This window comes from Bos javanicus, chromosome 8, assembly GCF_032452875.1.
Source record: "Bos javanicus breed banteng chromosome 8, ARS-OSU_banteng_1.0, whole genome shotgun sequence".
Taxonomy (NCBI): Eukaryota; Metazoa; Chordata; class Mammalia; order Artiodactyla; family Bovidae; genus Bos; species Bos javanicus.
The window spans coordinates 30568168-30590285 of NC_083875.1; the positions used below are offsets into that span (position 1 = coordinate 30568168).

Here is a 22118-nt window from a genome sequence, read left to right on the forward strand (position 1 = left end):
TGCTCTGAGATTTGGCTGAACCAGTTGGGAAAGAGCTACAGTGAGGTGACTTTGTCTTTTGGTTCTCTGCTGACATTCTCATTTTTCTCTCTCGACCTTCTAATTGTAACCTTCAGGAGTTTAAAAGGAAATCTTCTATTTAAATGAGGGAAAATTAGCTTGGAAAGTTATTGTACATTAGAATTTCATGATATGTTCCTTTACTATAGAATGATAGAAGAGGGCTGAGTGAACGAGAAGGCAAGATAAGCAGATATTGTAGCTTTATTGGGTTTTCTGGAGGTTGAATCTTCAATACAGAAAGACCAATCTCACTTTCAGAGCATTAAAAATACCCATGATCAGATAAAAGATCCTACATGAATTTCAGAGCAAAACATGTATTTTATAATATCAATTTTTAAAAAATAAAAAAATCTGGATAACCATTTTCCTATGCTAGTCTCAGTAACAAAAATTAATTGCATTTGGATTGATTATGGGGCTGTGCACATCTGTACATTTATTAGCTAATTTAATTGTGTGTCGTTTATGGTCAAACTGTTTTCCTATAGTAAGATTTCATAGCAAGTATTTAGGTTTATTATTAAAATTGTCTGTGATATGGTAATTTGTTTAGAATGCTTTGATTTTTCTAAATTTAAAATGTGAATAGTAATATTTTTATTTTATATGATGGATCGGTATCATCCACCTGGCTCTTTCCTCATGATTATTCAGTATTAAATACAATACTATGTCATTTAGAATAAAAAAGTTTTAAAAAACATTTATCTTTTATTTCCTTATGAAAATCTTTTCTCCCTCATTTCAAGTTTTCCTGTATTTACTGTTGATTCACAGATGAAAGAATTAGATTGAAGGAGGGGTTAAAAAATGCATTCTAATTTTAGATACCCTAGAAAGAAACTAAATATCTACTATTTATTCTCACTGTGATTTAGCACTAATAGAAATTGCCATCTTCTACATAATGTTAATAGTTTGGGAGTTGTGAGTCAAATCTTAATCACAAATGTATCTATGAGTATACCCAGACATGCACATGTTTCCAGGATTTTGAAAGAGTACAGTCTAGGAAGTCAGGCTGCTACAATTAACATACTCAGGACAATTGATTCTCTTCAAATTTGTCTCCCTACTTGTAATAAAATGGAGGATTGGATTATGTATGTGGCTTCTAAAGTCAGGTACAACTCTGAAATGCTACGACATTAGGTTTTTTATCACAACCTCAAGTTTATTCAGAAGATTTCCTTTTTTTAGTTTTTACCTGCATGGGTGTGAATAAGGATTTTTTTTTTTTAATTTAAGGAAACAATATCCATTTTCATATTCATAACTAATTGTTTAATACAATATTGGTGGAGATATATGAAGGCATGTATTAAGCAATATGGCATGTGGCATAGAATAGATTTTTAATCATGGCTCTAAATATTCATTTTTCTTAGTTATTGTGATAAAACCATGTTTTGTTTATTAAAATATATTATTTTGGAAGTATACCATTGGGTTTGAATTTGGCGATGATGATTTTCATGGTTGACCTTAAGAGTAAAGGATCAACAACTGTATTTTTTAAGGAAAAGGTAAATTAGAATATATGAAACAGTTTATAATCAGACAAGTACTATAAATATTTAATATTATTAATTATAGGGTTACTACTAATAATTACTATTTAATAAGTGCCAGCCACTAAATGTATGAGCTTTATATTTAATAACTCATTTAATCCTCCCTACAATTCCCCTTTGAGCAATGTTTTATTGTTTCCATTTTACAGATAATTAAATTGAGCTTAGAAAGGTTATGGACCTTACTTATCTGTGAATTCATATGAAAGGATTACATTGTTAATGGCAAGTGCCGTACAAATGAATGTTATTAATATTGATAATAATTATGAGTTAGGTGCAATCTTAATAACAGTTTTTAAGTTAGTAAACATATCACATTAAGAATTCACTTTTTAACTACCAAAAATAGTATTTTACTACTGGAAATATATTTCAAAAGGTAAATATAAGAAACATCCTATTCATTACACAAATACAGTTCTACTCTGTTATAATAAATGATACATAAAACTGAAAATGTTTGCTACTCCTGTTGATGTCTTGAATACTCACCATTATTTCTGGGATATTATTACTTGTGTTTGTGGAAATTTCTCCAGTAAGAATATTCTTAGATTATAAACTTTCAGGTGCTACACATCTTCCTAGAATTCCCATTAACTGTTGTCATATTTTAACAGCAAAAGACCCAAAACCATATCCATAGATGAAAATATGGAACCAAGTCCTACAGGAGACTTTTATCCCTCTCCGAATTCACCAGCTGCTGGAAGTCGAACATGGCACGAAAGAGATCAAGGTGAGTAAAAAGGAGTTGCCTCTAGGGACGGTGGAGGAAAATGTCAGCTCCTTCCATAAGTTTCATTTAGTCAAAATTTCATAATTGAATCAATATGGGTTATATTTCTTCATGAAATGATTGCAGTACAATTATTTTTAAGGTCATGTACTGATCAAATGTTATTGAAGTTACAAAATTCCCATATATTTATTTGTTTCTTGAAATTGAACTTTTTTCTTTTTTTTTTAGAATAATCTTTTAGAAACCTCAGTATGTGTGTGACTGATGATGGTGTGGCCATATTAGTTGGTTGGATTATAGCAGACATAAATTCTAATTCAGTCAGATCAGTTTGTTCCTCTTAATATGGGGTATTTTAAGGTGGAGCCAAACTTTAAGCGGTTCTCAGGTGCCAGTTACTGAAAGTTCTCGTTTAAAGGAAACCATGCTTTCTTTTGGAAGTAGGTACAACGTGAACAATAAATATAAGTGTGATGTTAGACACTTGGTGTCTGAGTCAATCTAGTTATTTCTTCTAGATGAAACTATAACCTAACTCTAGGGCAGCTCTAGGAAAAAATATAAATATCAGAAATAGGTATTCTTTGACTCTCTACATTCATACTTTGCTCTTTTTCTTTCTTAAAGTCTACTGGGTTAAATATATTTCATCAGGTATACTCATGCCTTTTTGCCACGGTTAGAGGGAGATTATTAAACATGGAAACAAAGATTAGGTAACAGTCTTTGTTGGTATGTGTGCAAAAATGACTTATAGAGCAGAACAAAGTGTATTTGAAAATTGTCTTTAAAATTCTCCATTTAATTAAAAATGTAAAAAAAAAAAGTGGTTTTCAGTCCATAACTTGGGCGAGTGTATCTGAGGATTGAGGAGTTGCATGTCCAGTAATCTCAGGAAACCAAATAGCCCTGAAGCTTAGCAGTTAAAGCCAAAATTCAGGATTCCCTTTCTGCTGCTCCATGTTTTTCTACTGAGTGCCATAGGATTTAAAGAATGGTGAAATAGTCTTCACAGAGGAATTGACATTGAGTCAGGTGGAGCCGGGTGGGTCTCCTTTAGCATGCTGAGATTTTAACTAAAAAAGCAGGGGGCAGGGTGGATGAAGACAAAAGCCCAGGCAAGCACTGAGGTGGGGAAGTGAGTTGCCGAATGGCCGTGTGTGTGCCCTGTGGCTGGAGGCTGTTTGTGTGAATGGAAATAATGGGCCGTCATTTTAAGGAAGGATTTGAAAATCAGCTGAAGAGTTTGGGCTCAGAGATCCTACCCCACCTCCCCAGTCTATTCTGTAGACAGAACCATCTTTTAAAACATAACGTCATATCACTCCCCTGCTGCAGTTACGTCCTGCTTCTCTTAGGAGAGAAGCAGGATTCCCTCACACGATTCACAGATCTTCTTGGTCCTCTGGCCTCTGACCACTGCTCCAGTCTCAGCGGGGGCTGTCTGCTTCCTTCTCGCACTCGAGCCTGCTGCTTTGTTTAGATTTGGAAGTGTAACACCCAAGACCTTCATATAAGCCATGCCCTCTGGAACGCTCCTCTTCTGACTCTTCATCTGGCAAATTCTTGGTCATTTTTCATGTCCCAGCCTAAATTGAGGAATTTCAGTTTGAAACCTAGTATTGTTCCCTCACTGTACTCGTAGTATGTTGTTCCGTATTTGCTTATGGGATTAATTGTCTGAATCTGTCTGCATTGTGAGGACAGAGACTTTATCTGTTTTGGCTACTGTGTATTCAGAGCCTAGGAACCCTGTGCAACACTTGGGGCTCAGCAGAGGCAAATAGATGTTTGTTGGCTACGTGGACCACCGATAGGCGAAACACCAGTCTCATTAGCAAAGGCCAGAAATAACAGGGCCTTCATCAGACTTGCAGAAGTAAGAATAAAAGCAAAACCCTCAACCCTTTATATTTTATTACTTGTTTTGCTGACATTGTCAGCTTTTTCTAAACAAAGCCATGTTTTCCTCATCAGAAAATTGTTCTGGAAAAGATTCTAATGGTAATAACAATAACATTGTGAATGTGTGGCAATGAATGTGTTGTGCAGAAGTGTAGGTGTTCTTTATTACAGACAGTGTCACTCTGTAAGAGTTGCTTCCTCTTTCAGCCTGTTGAATAAAGCCAATTTCAAATCATATTGTAAAACATTTTTGAAAAGTAAAAGGGAAACTGTCATTCTTTCTCTTTGTAAAATCATTGTATTGTCTTGGTGATTTTCTTTTGTCAAGATGACTAGAATTATTGGAGAAGTCTGTAAAGGCATATTATATTAAGAGTAAGGAAGAATGATTCATTTTCACACATGCTTCAAAAAAATGTGTGTCACTTTAATTCTGAGACCCTGAAGATTTTGTAATGTGCACAATAAGCCACTGTGGGAAGAAGACATCAACTGTAATGAAAACACGAGGGCAGGATAGTACTATCTTTATAAATTTCCTAAACCAAATGCAGTCCTTTTGTTCGGTGAAAATTGCTTTCTTCAGATTTGCAAAATAAAATGCCTCATGGTTGTTCTTGTCCATCTTCACATGTTCTTTAGTCACACTTGCCTGTCGTCTTGCAGGGAGTATTCTAAAGGGCATATTGAGTACCACTTGAAATTGTAATGGCTTTAGTACATGTCTAAAAACCCTGTACTAATTAGTATTCAGTGACTACTTACTGGTCGCTTAAAATATACTTGTGTTTATAATTGGCAGAAATGTTTAAAATTTACTGTTAATTATTTCCTGCATCTGCCTCATTCTGTTCAATTTTGCACTAAAATCTACACTTGCCATAGTCCTTAACAAAAGTGAGTGAACTATGTGAATCAAAGATAGTAAAATTATGGACAGTATGTGTCATTCCACCTTTCCTTATAATCTGAACCACAAACCTAAACCTTTGAGATTTATTCCAGGTAGATAAAAATAAAGGATATAGTGTAACTAAATGATTATCCTCATTTCAGAATTAGGCAGAACTTTATAAGATCTAAATTCATGCAATGAGAAATGGTCTTGTAATTTTAACAAGTTAATGAAAAGTGTTTTTATTTTAGCATATTACAAAGTTATATTTTTTGTCTTCCAGAATGCAAAAAAGTTACATTTCATAAAATCATTGTAATTTTTAGTTTTGTAGAATATAGAACATTTTAAAACTGAACAGTGCTTAATAGTGTTAAACATTTTGTAGGAAACTTTATAATTTGCTTTATTTTCTTCTGATAAACAGTGCAGAAATTAAATTTGCTAGCATCTATATTCAGAGAAGGCAATGGCAACCCACTCCAGTACTCTTGCCTGGAAAATCCCATGAATGGAGGAGCCTGGTAGGCTGCAGTCCATGGGGTCGCTAAGAGTCGGACACAACTGAGTGACTTCACTTTCACTTTTCCCTTTCATGCATTGGAGAAGGAAATGGCAACCCACTCCAGTGTTCTTGCCTGGAGAATCCCAGGGACGGGGAGCCTGATGGGCTGCCGTCTGTGGGGTCACAAAGAGTCAGACACGACTGAAGCGACTTAGCAGCAGCAGCAGCATCTATATTAGAGAATATTTATGTTTTAGCTTTGTATTCTTTTATATATAAAGGAAGAAAAAAGAAAACTGGGGCAGTAACAAAGGGATGTACAGCTGCTCTTACACTGTTTTCCTATATTCTAGAATATTTTTTTCTTGCTTGGTTTCTGTTTTGAATTTCCTAGTCTTAAACTGCGTGACTGCTTTTACCGCTATTGACAAGTTAGTTTCTTGAATACTGCTTTTCATCATTTTAGATTTTAATAGTTAAATTAATTGAACTGGGTCAGTGTATCAATTTGCTTGTTGAAAGTTTCTTTTATTATTCTAATAGTTAACCTCACAAAATATTCCATCCGAGAACTTGTGTACCTGAAATTTCTTCCACCTGAGCCAACTCATAGACTAAATTCCTTGTTGATATAATTCCCTTGAAATCATTAAACTAGTCCTTTGTAACTTATGATGTAATAGGAAAAATAGAGACAGGTCTGAGTTTTTCCTCTAATTTAAGTTGCTTTCTTGGGACTCAAGCTTGTAGTATTTTCAAGGCCAGAAATTTAACAGACTAAAAATTTTACCTAAGATTACTAGTTGTTCAAATACTTATCAGACTGAGAAGCTGTTAAATTTTCCATTTATAAAGCCCAGCTATATATTACAAATACTTTTACTATATCACTAAATGTCTATTAAGTAGTGTTTTAGGAGTTTTATATTCAGGCTTAGATGAATCAGCGGTTTATTAGAATTGCAGAAGCAGATAAATAATTTTTTATTATTTATAATTATTTATTTTTATTATTTATGAAAAATATGCTTCACAGAGAATAATGTAAATCAGATTATGAAGAAGCGGTCTGCATGACCATCTTACTTTTGAGCATTATGAGAAATAAATCTTACACAAAAATCAATAAATTGGTATATTGGCAAAAACTAGCACTACTTAGAGGTATATTGGTATGTAATCACAATTTTAAGAGCAGTTTAAAAATTTATACTGGACTCTCAAACAGTCAGTCTTCAGGCGTAGTGGTCTACTTGTTGTAGGTACTAGAAAAAAACACTGCTTAAAAAAGTTACAGTTCTGTCATACAAATAAGTCTCTTCAGCTAGGTTTTTTGAAGTTGTAATATGTTTCCAAACCCTAGAGATTTATTTGTGATAAATTTGCAAAGGTTCTGTTTAGTAATAGAGTCTTATATGTTGTGCTCAATTTCAATTTGCATTTTATAGAGTTCTATAAGGATATGTATTAAATATCCAATGAATTAAGCCAACGGCCTCAAGGGAACACTCAGGGCTAAAGAGTAATAATGCCAGCTTAGTATCATGCATTTAATCAAGTACAGGAAATAAATAACAGTCAGTAGAATGTGGTGACACCGATAGAACCAGAATCAGAGACTAGCCTTTCTTAATTCAAGTTTAAAGAATGTTAATATATCTCCTAGATATAAGAACATTCAACTAAGATTGGAAAATTTTATTTATACAAAACTTTAAACTTTCTTATTCATAAATCATTTTGTAGAGTATTTAATATGCTACTGTCTGCTGTGAATATGAATATCTCTGAGTGGATATTGACAGAATATGTTTATTAAGTTTGTGACCTTAGAACCCTTTTTCTCACCATCTAAGAATCTATAGGGAGAATCCATCATACATTCAAAACTTTAAAAAACAGTGCTCTAGCCCAAACTACAGTCTGACAAATGATAAACTCTCAAGTTTCTAACAGTAGAAGTAGGTGAATGAGCAGCTTTCACAAATAGTTGAATAACTACTAACATTTAGTGATGTCCTAGAAAAATGCAAGGAAACAGCTTAATAGTCTCCTGAATGTTTAAGTTTGCTTTGGGGGCCAGATAGAACAGCAACAATTCCTTACATCCCTAGAGTTTGTATCACAAGGATTAAATATGAAATGTTCAAATATCAGATTTTGAATTAAAATCAAAGATACAAGTGATCTTGAGGGATACATGTTGTTTAAGCACAATTTTAAAGCGTTTTTTTCATTGTTGTTGTTCAGCTTATTATTAAAAAAAATACTGAAAATCAAGAACTTATAGTTCTTATAGAACTTGCAGTGAATCTCCATATATCATCATGTTATTAGAAGGCAAACCCTGGCGATGCCTTCATCACAGTCTTTTTCATCTTCTTCAACCACAAAACCAGTACAATATTGTAAAGTTTAAAAATAAAATCTAAAAAAAAATAAAAAAAGAAATCTAATTATAAATTGTCATATAATTACACAATTGATTAATATACTGATAATAAAGATCCTCTTTAGAGAACTAAAGTAAAAAAAGAAAAAAGAAAAATCTCATTATGAATATCTTTCAAACAGAAAGGAAAACAGTACGTTGTTGGTGAGGCTTTCATCAGAATCCTTATACTGACTACTACTTGACAGATGTGTGTGCTCTTTTGACGTGTTTTGGATGGAGCACAACCTGTGTACATGTTAGAAGAGACAATACTACTTATAAGTGGGAAGTGATACTCAACTTCTGTTCCCTGGAGCCTTAATAATTTGAAAATACAGCATTTTGCAGAAAAGCCACCATGGATAATTGGTTTGAAAAAAATAACTTGCTGTGTGTGATGCTGCGCCTCTAGATTGGGGGAACACAGCCTAAATTAGGGGTGTGGAAAACCCATGGGATACAGTGTGCTTCATGTTCATAGAGTGCCCTAAAAAGTTTCTTGAAATGGAAAAAGGTTTTATTTCAAATCCATTATGCACTGATTTCCTATTTAAGTTTATTTTGAAGTAGCTTGGAAACCCCGTTTCTTTTGTTATTATGATACCAATATCATATACAATAGGAAGTTGATTTTTCAGACATAAGAACATGGATTATTAGAAGCCTTAGTGAAAGTCACTCAGTCCTGTCCAACTCTTTGTGACTCCATAGACTGTATCAGTTCAGTTCAGTTCAGTCACTCAGTTGTGTCCACCTATTTGCGACCCCATGGACTGCAGCACTCTAGGCCTCTCTGTCCATCACCAACTCCCGGAGCTTACTCAAACTCATATCCATTGAGTCAGTGATGCCATCCAACCATCTCATCTTCTGTCGTCCCCTTCTCCTCCTGCCTTCAATCCCAGCATCAGGGTCTTTTCAAATGAGTCAGTACTTTGCATCAGATGGCCAAAGTATCGGAGTTCCAGCTTCAGCATCAGTCCTTCCAATGAGTATTCAGGACTCATTTCCTTTAGGATTGACTGGTTTGATCTCCTTTAGTCCAAGAGACTCTCAAGAGTCTTCTACAGCACCACAGTTCAAAAGCATCAATTCTTTGTCGCTCAGCTTTCTTTATAGTCCAACTCTCACATCCATACGTAACTACTGGAAAAACCATAGCTTTGACTAGATGGACCTTTGTTGGCAAAGTAATGTCTCTGCTTTTTAATATGCTGTCTAGGTTGGTCATAATTTTCTTCCCAGGAGCAAGCGTCTTTTAATTTCATGGCTTCAGTCACCATCTGCAGTGATTTTGGAGCAAAAATAGAGTCTGACACTGTTTCTATTGTTTGCCTACCTATTTGCCATGAAGTGATGGGACCAGATGCCATGATCTTCGTTTTCTGAATGTTGAGCTTTAATCCAACGTTTTCACTCTCCTCTTTCACTTTCATCAAGAAGCTTTTTAGTTCTTCTTCACTTTCTGCCATAAGGGTGGTGTCATCTGCATATCTGAGGTTATTGATATTTCTCCTGGCAATCTTGATTCCAGCTTGTGATTCAGCAAGCCCGGCATTTCTCATGATGTGCTCTGCACATAAGTTAAATAAGCAGGGTGACAATATACAGCCTTGACGTACTCCTTTCCCGATTTGGAACCAGTCTGTTGTTCCATGTCCAGTTCTAACTGTTGCTTCCTGACCTGCATACAGATTTCTCAGGAGGCAAGTCAGGTGGTCCTGTATTCCCATCTCTTTCAGAATTTTCCACAGTTTGTTGTGATGCACACAGTCAGAGGCTTTGGCATAGTCAATAAAGCAGAAGTAGATATTTTTCTGGAACTCTCTTGCTTTTTCAATGATTCAATGAATGTTGGCAATTTGATCTCTGATTCCTCTGCCTTTTGTAAATCCTGCTTGAACATCTGGAAGTTCATGGTTCATGTATTGTTGAAGCCTGGCTTGGAGAATTTTGAGCATTTCTTTGCTAGCGTGTGAGATGAGTGCAAGTGGGCAGCTGTTGGCTCATTCTTTGGCATTGCCTTTCTTTGGGATTGGAATGAAAACTGACCTTTTCCAGTCCTGTGGCCACTGCTGAGTTTTCCAAATTTGCTGGCATATTGAGTGTAGCAGTTTCATAGCATCATCTTTTAGGATTTGAAATAGCTCAACTGGAATTCCATGACTTCCACTAGCTTTGTTCATAGTGATGCTTCCTAAGGCCCACTTGACTTTGCATTCCAAGATGTCTGACTCTAGGTGAGTGATCACACCATTGTGGTTATCTGGGGCAGTAAGATCTTTTTTGTACAGTTCTTCTGTGTATTCTTGCCACCTCTTCTTAATATTTTCTACTTCCATTAGGTCCATATCATTTCTGTCCTTTATTGAGCCCATCTTTGTGTGAAATGTTCCCTTGGTATCTCTGATTTTCTTGAAGAGGTCTCTAGTCTTTCAATTCTATTGTTTTTCTCTATTTCTTTGCATTGATTACTGAGGAAGGCTTTCTTGTCTCTCCTTGCTGTTCTTAGAAACTCTGCATTCAAATGGGTATATCTTTCCTTTTCTCCTAAATAGTCTATGGAATTCTCCAGACCAGAATACTGGAGTGGGTAGGCTTTCCCTTCTCCAGGGGATCTTCCAAACCCATGGATCGAACCCAGATCTCCCACATTGCAGGATGCTTCTTTACCTTGAAACTCCTTATTTACAGGTAAGCAACCCAGGCTTCCTGGGTGGCTCAGTGGTAAACAATCCGCCTGCCAATGCAGGAGACACGGGTTTGATCCCTGGATCAGGAAGATTCCTTAGAGAAGGAAATGGTAACCCACACCAGTATTCTTACCTGGGGAATCCCATGGACAGAGGAGCCTGGTGGGCTACTGGGGTCACAAAGAATCAGAGACAGCTCATGCATTGGAGAAGGAAATGGCAACCTACTCCAGTGTTCTTGCCTGGAGAGTCCCAGGGACAGAGAAGCCTGGTGCGCTGCCGTCTCTGGGGTCACACAGAGTCAGACACGACTAAAGTGACGCAGCAGCAGCAGTAGTCACTGAGCACACACACCCCATTTAAGTATGAGAGGCTGTCTCTTCTAGAGTGTCTAGATATTAAGACCAGAGCCTTAGTCTTCTTTTTCAAAGGCTATTTTTTAAAAAATTTTTCTGTTATCCTGCCACCCACCAAGGAATCGATATAACTTAACCTATGTAGGGAGAAATGGACTAGGAGAATCTGAACACTGCTTAACATGTGTTGGCAGTTGGACAGTTCTCGTAGGGAGCTTCACGGAAGGTTCTGTTAAACCTTATAGAACTAGAATAAAAGTAGAGGTGAATTTATGAGTTTTTAGATTCTAGAAGAATTGTCAAAACAATTTTGAGGTGGTAAAATTTATATCTTCTTTTTTAAAAAACCTCTTACCCTTACACTTTGTGCCATGATAAAGTTTCTGAACTAGGGAAAAAAAAGGAGATTTGAGTGCTTTCAATGGATAAATGTGGAGGAGAGCTGGCTTGAATACTTAAGTGTGCTATTTAAAGTTAAAAAAAAACGTTTTGTTATAGAGAATGTCAAAAGCAGAAAGAATCTTAAAGTGAGCTTCCATGTACCATTTTCAGCTTTAACTGTCATCAATATTTTGCCCATCTTGTTTCATTTAGTATCTCCCAGGTTTTTTTTTAGTATCTTAAAGTCAATCCCAGACTTTGTGTCATTTTACTTGTGAATACTTAAGTTTCTAATAGACAATTAATTTTGTTTTTAATACAACCCCCATATCATTATTAACTTAACAAATACAACAATAATTCCTTAATATGTACTGTATTACTCATGTGTGAATTCCCCAGAATATCTTATAGGCTGTTTGTTTAAATGACGATCCAAAACAGTCCATGTACCATACTTGTAGTTTCAAACAGTCTTTAACCTATAATTGTTGTATTAACTATTTTTGTATTTATTCCCTTTTATATATCATTTATTTATTGAAGAAACCACATAAATTTAATTTTTCTGTTCAAAAATCACATACAAATGAGGAAAACCAGACCCTTCTGCCATTTGTGACTACCATTTATTGAGCATTTACTCCCTTTCAGGATTGAGCTAAGGCTTTAGATATATTTTTCTTTTCAACCCTCTTTAGAAACAAACATTTTTTTTCCACAGCTTGTTAAGCCCACTAATACAGTGGTTAAGAAATCTGACATAGAAACACAGATCATAAATAGCAGAGGTAGAACGGAGCCCTTGTCTCTTCAGTTACTGAATCCATACTCATTATTACTATATATACTGCCTTCCAAAGAAGTCAGTCAGGAATGTTCATGGTTTTGCAGATTGGTTACCAAACCTATGTGACAGTTTTTCTTTTCCTTACACAAATGAGATTTCATTACAAAACAGACATAACGACAGAAGAATGTACAAACTTCAGGGATTCATGAATACAGTCCTTGGGCTGAACTCAGCTTAAGCGTCTCTTTTCCTTCTGATAATAAGATGTTGTTAATAAATAATCCTAAAGTCTAGAATGTCTTTAGTAGAGGTGTGTGATATGCATTCAGTTTGAAATGAGCTAGGTGTATCAAAATTTAAGAATTACATTTAATTGACCAGGAAATTGTAAACAGTGGTATGGCCTTAGACAAATCACTGAATGTCAGTAAACTGAGTTTTTTCATCTATGAGATGCCAAAGTTGGATACTAAGGTAACACTGTGTTCTAATGTTCTGGATTTTAAATTAATTGAAGTCAGAGATTTTATAGATCTTTAATATTTGAGTCTTTAAGCTTTCATTATCCTGAATCTTTTTGAAAACTCTGAAGGTTTTCAATTTCCTAAATTATTTTTTAGATGTTTGTTTTAAATATTCTTATTGAATAACATGATAATTGGCTCTGTAGGTGCTTGGAGGCATCATATGTTTTGCCTTATACCTGAGGAATGTGCAGTTCTTACAAATACATGCCTTGTCCTGCACCATTCTGGTACAACAAATGATTGAGAGAGACTGAGCTATTATAACAGAACCTTGTTATGGGATCAGTGTCTCCTACTTTGAAAATAAATGACTCAGCCAGACGGCAACATTTATTTTCTCTAAATGACTAGGGATGTAGCAATAGGAGACCATTATCCTGTGACAATATTCTGTTTCATTGACATTATCTCACAAATGTAATTGGTCCATTACTAAATAGAGGTTTTGTTACTGATCAATTTCTCGTGCTTTCTAAAACCATTAGGATAATAAATTTGCCATCATAGTAATTTCATTGACAGGATGTTCTTTTTTTTCTTCATTTACATTTGTTAAAGGAAAAATATAGATTTAGATTGAACTTAAACACTACAATTTATAACAGTTTTGACTACTTTTCCATTAAGAGAAATGGAATATTTTGCAGAGTAATCATATTTACATTGAACTGCCAAAGTGACGACTTTATAATTTTCATGATATTTTTTTGTCTGCTATACTAAACCACATCAAATCACAGTTGTTCCTAAGCAATTAGTTTACTACCTCAGGTTAATGATTTTATTTGAAATAAGTTCCAAATCATTTCTAGGACTTTCCTGTAAATCCACTAAAGTAACACATCAGTAAAATCAACCCTAACTATTACCAGCGTGTATAATAACACCATCAGTAACAACCTCAACCTTGAGATGTCTTACAGCATAAATGTTTCTAAATGCATGGCTTTTCCCCAAATGTTCGCTAAAAAGTCATCTGTAATCTTGTTAAATTAGAACTCTTCCAGTATCTCTCTGACTTTTACAGTTAAGGTTACGGTATTGATTTTATTTTATAGTCCATGGCTCTCAGATGCTTAACACTAATAAGCCTCTATAGCCAAGCAGTTCTCCCCAGAGGCATGGCGAATAACAGCTATTTACCTATGCCAATATTTAATAAGCATCTAAAATATACTCAAAATCTTGCATAATTGTTTGGTGTTTTTCCTCCTTGAAAATTAGATTTTCTGGCATTACTCAAGACACTTTATCCTTGTCTGTCTGTTAAAATGAAATTGCTTAATGGACAAAAGTATTTTTAAGTACTTTTAAAAATGAAGTTTTCACTTATTCAGTATGCACTCTTGTAGCATTGTTCCTCATTATTCAACACTTTTTTTTCTTTATGTATCAGGAAGGTGTTTGTGAGCTTCAAAGGGGTTTGAGCTTTAACTTGGCATTGGGTGTTGGTGAAGCTTGGAGACTTTTTTTTTTAATAGAGTTGTGATAAACAGAGACTTGTAGAAACATGCTGCTTACAGGCTTGGGTTGGAATATACTATATAGAGAGACTTAAATTATCACAAAAGTTTTCAGACTGCTCAAGGATACAGTATTATACACAAGTGTAGTTAAGATTATATAACTCAAATATTATAAAGTAAGAATTTTCATATATTTAACATGAAGATTACCATATTTTCTGTTTTCTCCTTTGAAAAAGAACTTATTTCTTAAAAAAAAAAAGGATTGACAAATCTAATTGAAGATGATATCTTATCTCCTCTTACTGTAGCTTGCTGATTTTCCAAAGTTATTTTAGAGTATGGCAAATATATACATATATATATATATGAGATAATTAACATGGCAGCTAATTGTTTTTTGAATCATCTGGCATCATCATCAAACTACTGCAGGGAGATTAAGTCCCTAGGTTTTGTCATAACATTCAGAGCTTTTGTTAACTTGGATTGTGTGGGAAGGACTTATTCATATTTGCCACCAAATCACAAAATTTTACATTTAGAAGAGTCCTTAGAAACAGATATTCAGATATTTCTTTTCACTTGCATTCTCAAAATTCATTATTTCACCTTTAGTCAAGTAGATTACAAATGTTATATTGAAGCATTTCATTTTGCATTTTTGCAACATCTAATACCTAAGACCAATGAGGCATTTCCTTCTTACAGTGTAGTGTTTGGCACACTATCAATATCCGATATTGTCCACCCATCCTTGAGAACTATTTAAAATATTCTATGGAGCTACAGGCAGTATTTTTCTCCAAATATGTATTTTACCATTTTTGTTATAAAAGTAAAAATTATTTGTGGAAGATTTGAAAAACAAACTGTCAATTATAAAAAAGAAAATAAAAATCACCTATAATTCTATCATGTATAGATAACTCATGTTAATATTTGGACATAAAAAAAAATATTTGGACATATGCCAGTCTGTTTTCTATATATATATATTTTTTATGGATATCCTATATATTCTATTTCAAGTAAATTTTTTGCACTAAATTAGGCTTGTATATGCTGTTTTATAAATTGTTTTCTTTCTTTTTTTTTTTTTTTTGGTCTTTTATTTGTAATATAATAGCTTGTTACCATGTCATTCAGGCTTCCCCAGTGGCTCAGCACTAAAGAATCCAGTTGCAATGCAGGAGACTCAGGAGACCTTGGTTCAGTCCGGGTTGGGAAGATCCCCTGGAGAAGGGCATGGCAACCCACTCCAGTATTCTTGCCTGGAGAATCCCATGGACTGAGGAGCCTGGAGGGCTACAGTCCATAGGGTCACAAAAAGTCAAACATGACTGAAGCGACTGAGCATGCACTCACGCCATGTCATTCAGTTTCCACTGCATAATGACCACAGCGTATGTTACCCTTTGGCTATACTATTCAGTTTTAAAGGTCTATTTTGCTCATGAATATTTAGAGAGTTTCCAACTTTCTATATAATTAATAAAGATACAGTAAAAATCATTGCATACAAATCTTTGTACTTAAGTCTCATCATTTTGTTTCTGTCTGGCTCTCTTCAGTGGCCCTGTACCTAGTACACTCCCTGGCATTAAGTCACCAAATATAATAGATAGATGCTCAATGAAATGTACTCTTACTGTAGAATTCCTGAGTTAAATATTATGTCCATTTCTAAGGCTTTTGATAAATACTGGCACAGAGTCTGGAAAGATCTTATCAATTTACATTCTCACTAGCAGTGCCTGAGTAGTTTGTTTAACTCCACTGTCATATCCATACTATTTAGACAGAGCACAGGGCTCTATGAGCAATTTTGGAGCATGTCCTCTGACATGTATTTAAAGAACAGTGAATCAATGCCTTATGAGTCTACTCATGCACCTCTTTTTTTTTTTTCTCATTTATCTTCCTTTTAAGCCATTGGGCATCCAATTATATCTTTGCTTCCTGGGACCCAGGAGAGCCCCCACCCCATTTCTTTGTGGAGGAAACAGGGAAATGTAGAGGGTACCTAGTGGAATGTGCACAACCTTCGAGTAAAGACACCTACGTATTCCCTCTCCTTGTCCTCCAGACACGCTCCCTCTGGGTACTTCCCCACATCTTTACATGATCTACAGGTAAAACAGGAAAGTAAGGGTCAGTATGCTTCCCCCAGGGAAATAATAGAAATAAATACATCAGAGCTCTGGGCTTGGTAATTTCAGTGTTTTACATAACGCTTTTTCAGTTATAAGTAACTTCTCCTCTAAGCTTTCCTCTCTTCCCCATGATTTACCCCCAGGCAGAAACGGAGAAAGAGAAACCCTGGTCTCTTTAGAGCTTAGTTGGCAGAGGCATCTTTCCTACCTTCTCCCCGTCCTCTGGGCACAGGGCCCAGGCTGTTTCCTTGTCTTGGGACTGACTCTAGATTTATGGCCTGAAGTAAAAGTATCAGATTTCCAGCTCCTGAACCCGTCCCACACACCAGACTTAGTGGCCTCTCATTTATTATCTCATGTATTATAAATAGCGTTATTATTTTATACAGATGGGTCATTTCTTTTTCATGTTGTCACCCAGCTTTCCCCCCACCATTTTAATGGGAAGCAGGAATTCCCCAGTTTAGCTCACATTCGTATTTCACTCCATTTTGTGTTGTTAGACAGACCCTCAGTGTTGAACGTGTTGACCACCTCTGCCTTCTTCCAACAAGGAGTTTGGTCTCTGAAGAGATTTTCTATATCTAGAGTTTGTGTAAATTTTTAAAGCTTCTTAAAACTCTAGAAAGTCTAAAACCTGTAAAAAAAATAAAGGAACCTGGGAAACTATGAGAGGTATTAAGTTAGGAAGACTTGTCAAGATAATACAATTTTATCAAATCCCAGTCACTGGACTCCCTAAGCTAAGTTTTCCCACAAATGCACTTTTCTTCTTTGATCTGTGTCATGCTTATTCCAAAGGGGCAAAGTTTCATTGCACCTTGAGCTTTCCTCTGCAAAAGAAAAAAAAAAAAAAAAGAATCCTGTAACATCTGCTCAGAAGCTTGATAATGTGTAAAATAGAGACATTTTAAACAATGATTATAGCTATTTAAGCACCTAGTAATAAAATATACCTTAATATTAAATACTGGAAAATAACAGATGTTAGCAAAAGGTGATTTGTATCTAGAGGATTCTTTTAGACTTGTTTACAAGTGTAGCAGATAAATGAGAAAGACAACTTACTAAGATATAAAAGGATTGGAATTTTAATAGATTTTGAGGCAATTTACTTCTTTGTTAACTAAATAAAATATGTTTTTCTAAATCATAGCAATGGCACAGTTAATATATTTTAATTTAGTGTTATGCTATGCTTGAAAAGAACAGCTTCATAGGCACTCAAGAATTCGTGTGTGATCTTACATAATTGACTTCAAATAGTTGTAAACCTGTAAACCGTGTCATACAGAGAAGAAGAATACGATTTTTTTTAAAAAAGAAAATGACACGGTTTCTTGTAGGTGATAGAAATTAGATTTGTAACATTCACCTACTGAAGCATATGGGAAAAGATAACATATTGCTCTCCTGTATGTGAAGAAGGAGCAGGTGTCCCAGACAGGCGTGTGTTAAGGTGGCTGTTTGAGCTTGCCCTAGATCACTAGTTGACTTCAGTGAAGTTCTGCTAACAGGTGGCTAACTGATTGGAGTGTCATGTGACATTTATCCTGGGAGCGACTTGGATGACAGGCTGCTACAGACTGAGGAAGGGGTCTTTGCTTTGATGAAGAAATTGCCAAAACTCATGTCTCATTAGTGTTTCCTAAGGTTCTTTGGAAGTGAACAACAGTTTAATTAAGGGCTGACGTAAACACGTTTCTGCACACTTTCCCTGCAGCATTTTATCACATTAGAATTGATCAAAATTGTTGCCTTGGGCTGACTTGAACAGATATACATCTGGGGCGCCATTTGTGCAAGCTGCCGACGAGTCAAGTACATACGCTGTGTTTCACAGCAACGCTCTTCCTTTGTAGATGAAATTACCTTGTGAGATGAGTTGATCTAGCCACTTTATTTGCTTATACCTTTATCTCTTTGAAGTGATACTGTGAAATGAATGACACATCAGGGTTTAGGATGTATGTATGTCAGAGTGCCAGCAATATTATAGTATGGCTAGTAAAATTTATGTGATAACATGCTTTTGCAAAATATTTATTTAAAGGTATGCTTAAGTCTAAATGAACCAACTTACAGAAGTATTCGCCATGAACCTTTTCTTACATGGTAACCTTTTATTATGCATTTAACTACACAATTGGTTTCTAAAGCCATAGCTAATTGTCCAATTATAAATGTAAACGTGGATGTGGACACTGAAGATGAACACCGTCAATGTGAGCCTCCTTTAAAAAGCAACAGACTCCTAGCTTTTTGCCATTTAGAAGAATCCTTTCTATAGCCCAATATTATCACACTTGGAATTATTTAATAGATTTCTATAGTTGATGTCTGTCTTCTGTGCTGAACTGTGTCACCAGCACAAGGAACAAGTGGTCTTAACATCTTGAACTTTATGCCTTGCACTTTTCTTACACTTCTTAGAAGCTCAGTGACTGATTTGGTTCTTTCTGTTCACTTTACATTCAGTTCTTTCTCATCTGGTGGTGTCTATCCCCTCATGATACATTTTAAGACCGACTGTGGTTATTTCACTCATCCTACACTACTGGTTATCATTTGACCAGATAGCTTCTTTCACATGCAAGAGATTGTAAAATAAACTGCCTAGACACAATGTCTGCTCTATCTCTTCTTCCTTCTTTTGAGTAGCATGATCTATCCTCCACGTTTTTTGTGCCCTTGATAAATCATCTTCTATAGGTAGTAAGACATTAGTCAACTTTTTACAAAATGAACGTGTGTGTGTGTTTGTGTGTGTATATATATACACACACAGAGATGCATACAGATGCATGCTATGGATGTAACAAGTACAAAATAATAATATAATAACAATAACAAAATAATAATGAAATAATGATCAAGTAATATAAGAAACAATCAAAAGATCATTAGGAAATCTAGACCTCCAAAGTTCTTTAGGAGGGATTACTTAAAAAGAAAATAAGTCAAGTTGGTTCAGTGGATAAAATATTGTTCTGTAAATGGCATAAGAAGACAGAACGACCTAATTTCCTAGCCTGAGGGACTATCATATGCTAGGAAAGGCGCTGAGTTAGAAATACATCCCCTGTGGCCTTTTTCACTTCCAAGACACCATAAACAAAGTAGCCTAGCTAAAGTTTAATAGAATGATAAGGAAATATTTATGTAAAAATGTGGTACCATGCTAGATCTTAAAATGAAGAAGATACCATTTGAAGAAGATGATTCCAACTACTCTTTTTATAAAGAACCACAATGAGGAATATTTAAGAATGAGTATAGAAAGGAAATTCTTGTTTAACCCAATACCAATCAAATGGGCCAAATTGTGGAAGAGAAAAAAATAAGAGTTTTGGAAAGATTTCCCTTCTGAAATCAATTCATTTCTATAGTGCTGCTTTCCAGATCACATTTAAATTTCTTTGTCTGGTTTCAAGCCTTCATAGTCCTTTGCTTCCCTTGCATCTGCTACCAGCAGCTCCAGCCTCCTTCTCACCAGAAGAAAAACCGATAAACTTTTTTATCATCTTGCTCTCTCTTCAACTTCTTTATTTCATGTATTATTCAACATATGCATTAATATGTATGTATTGTTATTCAACTTATTACATATTTACATATTATTCAGTTTTATTATTATTCAGTTTATTTTCAACATAATCTTTTTATGTATGATTCTTCCTGCTTGAGGGACATTAGATTGTGAAAAGCTTGACATTTGTTTTTCTCCACAGAAAGGTCACTTAAGAACATCTTTCCTATGTATCTATTCCTCAAACATTTTTTTTTCTGTAGAATATGAGAGCACTAAACATGGAAATGATAGCATTTTTCAGTTTGGCATGAGGTCTGTCGGACTGCAGACATTAAAATAAAATTAAAATAATCTGAGTTTGATTCATGCTTAAAATGTAATAGCTAGTGACTCTACTTCTCCCAGATAATTGACCTTTATTTTTATTCTCTCTTCAGGCCAGAGAGGTTTTTTTCTCCTTTGTAAAATAGGGGGGGCTCATTTTATGTCACCTTAAGTATAGTGCATTCTACATGCTGTACACCAATATATTTTTATTGACTCAGTTCAGTTCAGTTAAGTCGCTCAGTTGTGTCCGACTCTTTGTGACCCCATAAATTGTGGCACACCAGGCCTTGCTGTCCATCACCAACTCCCGGAGTTCACTCAAACTCATGTCCATCAAGTCGGTGATGCCATCCAGCCATCTCATCCTCTGTCGTCCCCTTCTCCTCCTGCCCCCAATCCTTCCCAGCATCAGAGTCTTTTCCAATGAGTCAACTCTTCGCATGAGGTGGCCAAAGTACTGGAGTTTCATCAGTCCTTCCAATGAATACCCAGGACTGGTCTCCTTTAGGATGGACTGGTTGGATCTCCTTGCAGTCCAAGGGACCCTCAAGAGTCTTCTCCAACACCAGAGTTCAAAACCATCAATTCTTCGGTGCTCAGCTTTCTTCACAGTCCAACTCTCACATCCATACATGACCCCTGGAAAAACCATAGCCTTGACTAGACGGACCTTTGTTGGCAAAGTAATGTCTCTGCTTTTTCATATGCTATCTAGGTTGGTCATAACTTTCCTTCCAAGGAGTAAGCGTCTTTTAATTTCATGGCTACAGTCACCATCTGCAGTGACTTTGGAGCCCCCAAAAAATAAAGTCTGACACTGTTTCCACTGTTTCCCCATCTATTTCCCATGAAGTGATGATGCCATGACCAGATGCCATGATCTTAGTTTTCTGAATGTTGAGCTTTAAGCCAACTTTTTCACTCTCCACTTTCACTTTCATCAAGAGGCTTTTTAGTTCCTCTTCACTTTCTGCTATAAGGGTGGTGTCATCTGCATCTGAGGTTATTGATATTCCTCCTGGCAATCTTGATTCCATCTTGTGCTTCTTCCAGCCCAGCATTTCTCATGATGTACTCTACATATAAGTTAAACAAGCAGGGTGACAATATACAGCCTTGGCGTACTCCTTTTCCTATTTGGAACCAGTCTATTGTTCCATGTCCAGTTCTAACTGTTGTTTCCTGATCTGCATATAGGTTTCTCAAGAGGCAGGTCAGGTGGTCTGGGATTCCCATCTCTTTCAGAATTTTCCACAGTTTACTGTGATCCACACAGTCAGAGGCTTTGGCATAGTCAATAAAGCAGAAATAGATGTTTTTCTGAAACTCTTTTGCTTTTTCAGTGATCCAGCAGATGTTGGCAGTTTCATCTCTGGTTCCTCTGCCTTTTCTAAAACCAGCTTGAACATCTGGAAGTTCATGGTTCACGTATTGCTGAAGCCTGGCTTAGAGAATTTTGAGCATTACTTTACTAGCGTGTGAGATGATTAATGAGCCCAATTGATCTCATAGTGGCAAAACAAAGGCAGTTAAGGCTATTTTCTAATACTACCAGTCTTTATCTGTTTCTAAAAAAAAATTGTTTCAGTAGAGACAGTGGACCTTCACATTCTTGTTTTTCCTTAAGGTAATTTTGTTGTTTAAAAAAGATGGCAGTTTGTGGTCCCTTTTACAATTTGAAGAGCGAATTTTATTATTTCTGTAGTGCTGGCCTCTATAATTCCTCTGTGTGTTTTGAACATGAAGGTATCATTATTCAGTAT

The 22118-nt window shown here is 35.5% G+C and overlaps 1 protein-coding gene across 10 annotated transcripts in view; it reads left to right on the top strand.

The window, feature by feature from the left end:
- NFIB (nuclear factor I B) overlaps window positions 1–22118 on the top strand; it is a 257521-nt gene that overhangs the window by 191341 nt on the left and 44062 nt on the right. For all 10 annotated transcript variants that reach the window (XM_061425270.1, XM_061425278.1, XM_061425269.1 and 7 more), the window contains exon 6: window positions 2264–2382. In XM_061425270.1, coding sequence (XP_061281254.1) covers window positions 2264–2382 — 119 coding nt within the window. The remainder of the gene's footprint in view (window positions 1–2263; window positions 2383–22118) is intronic.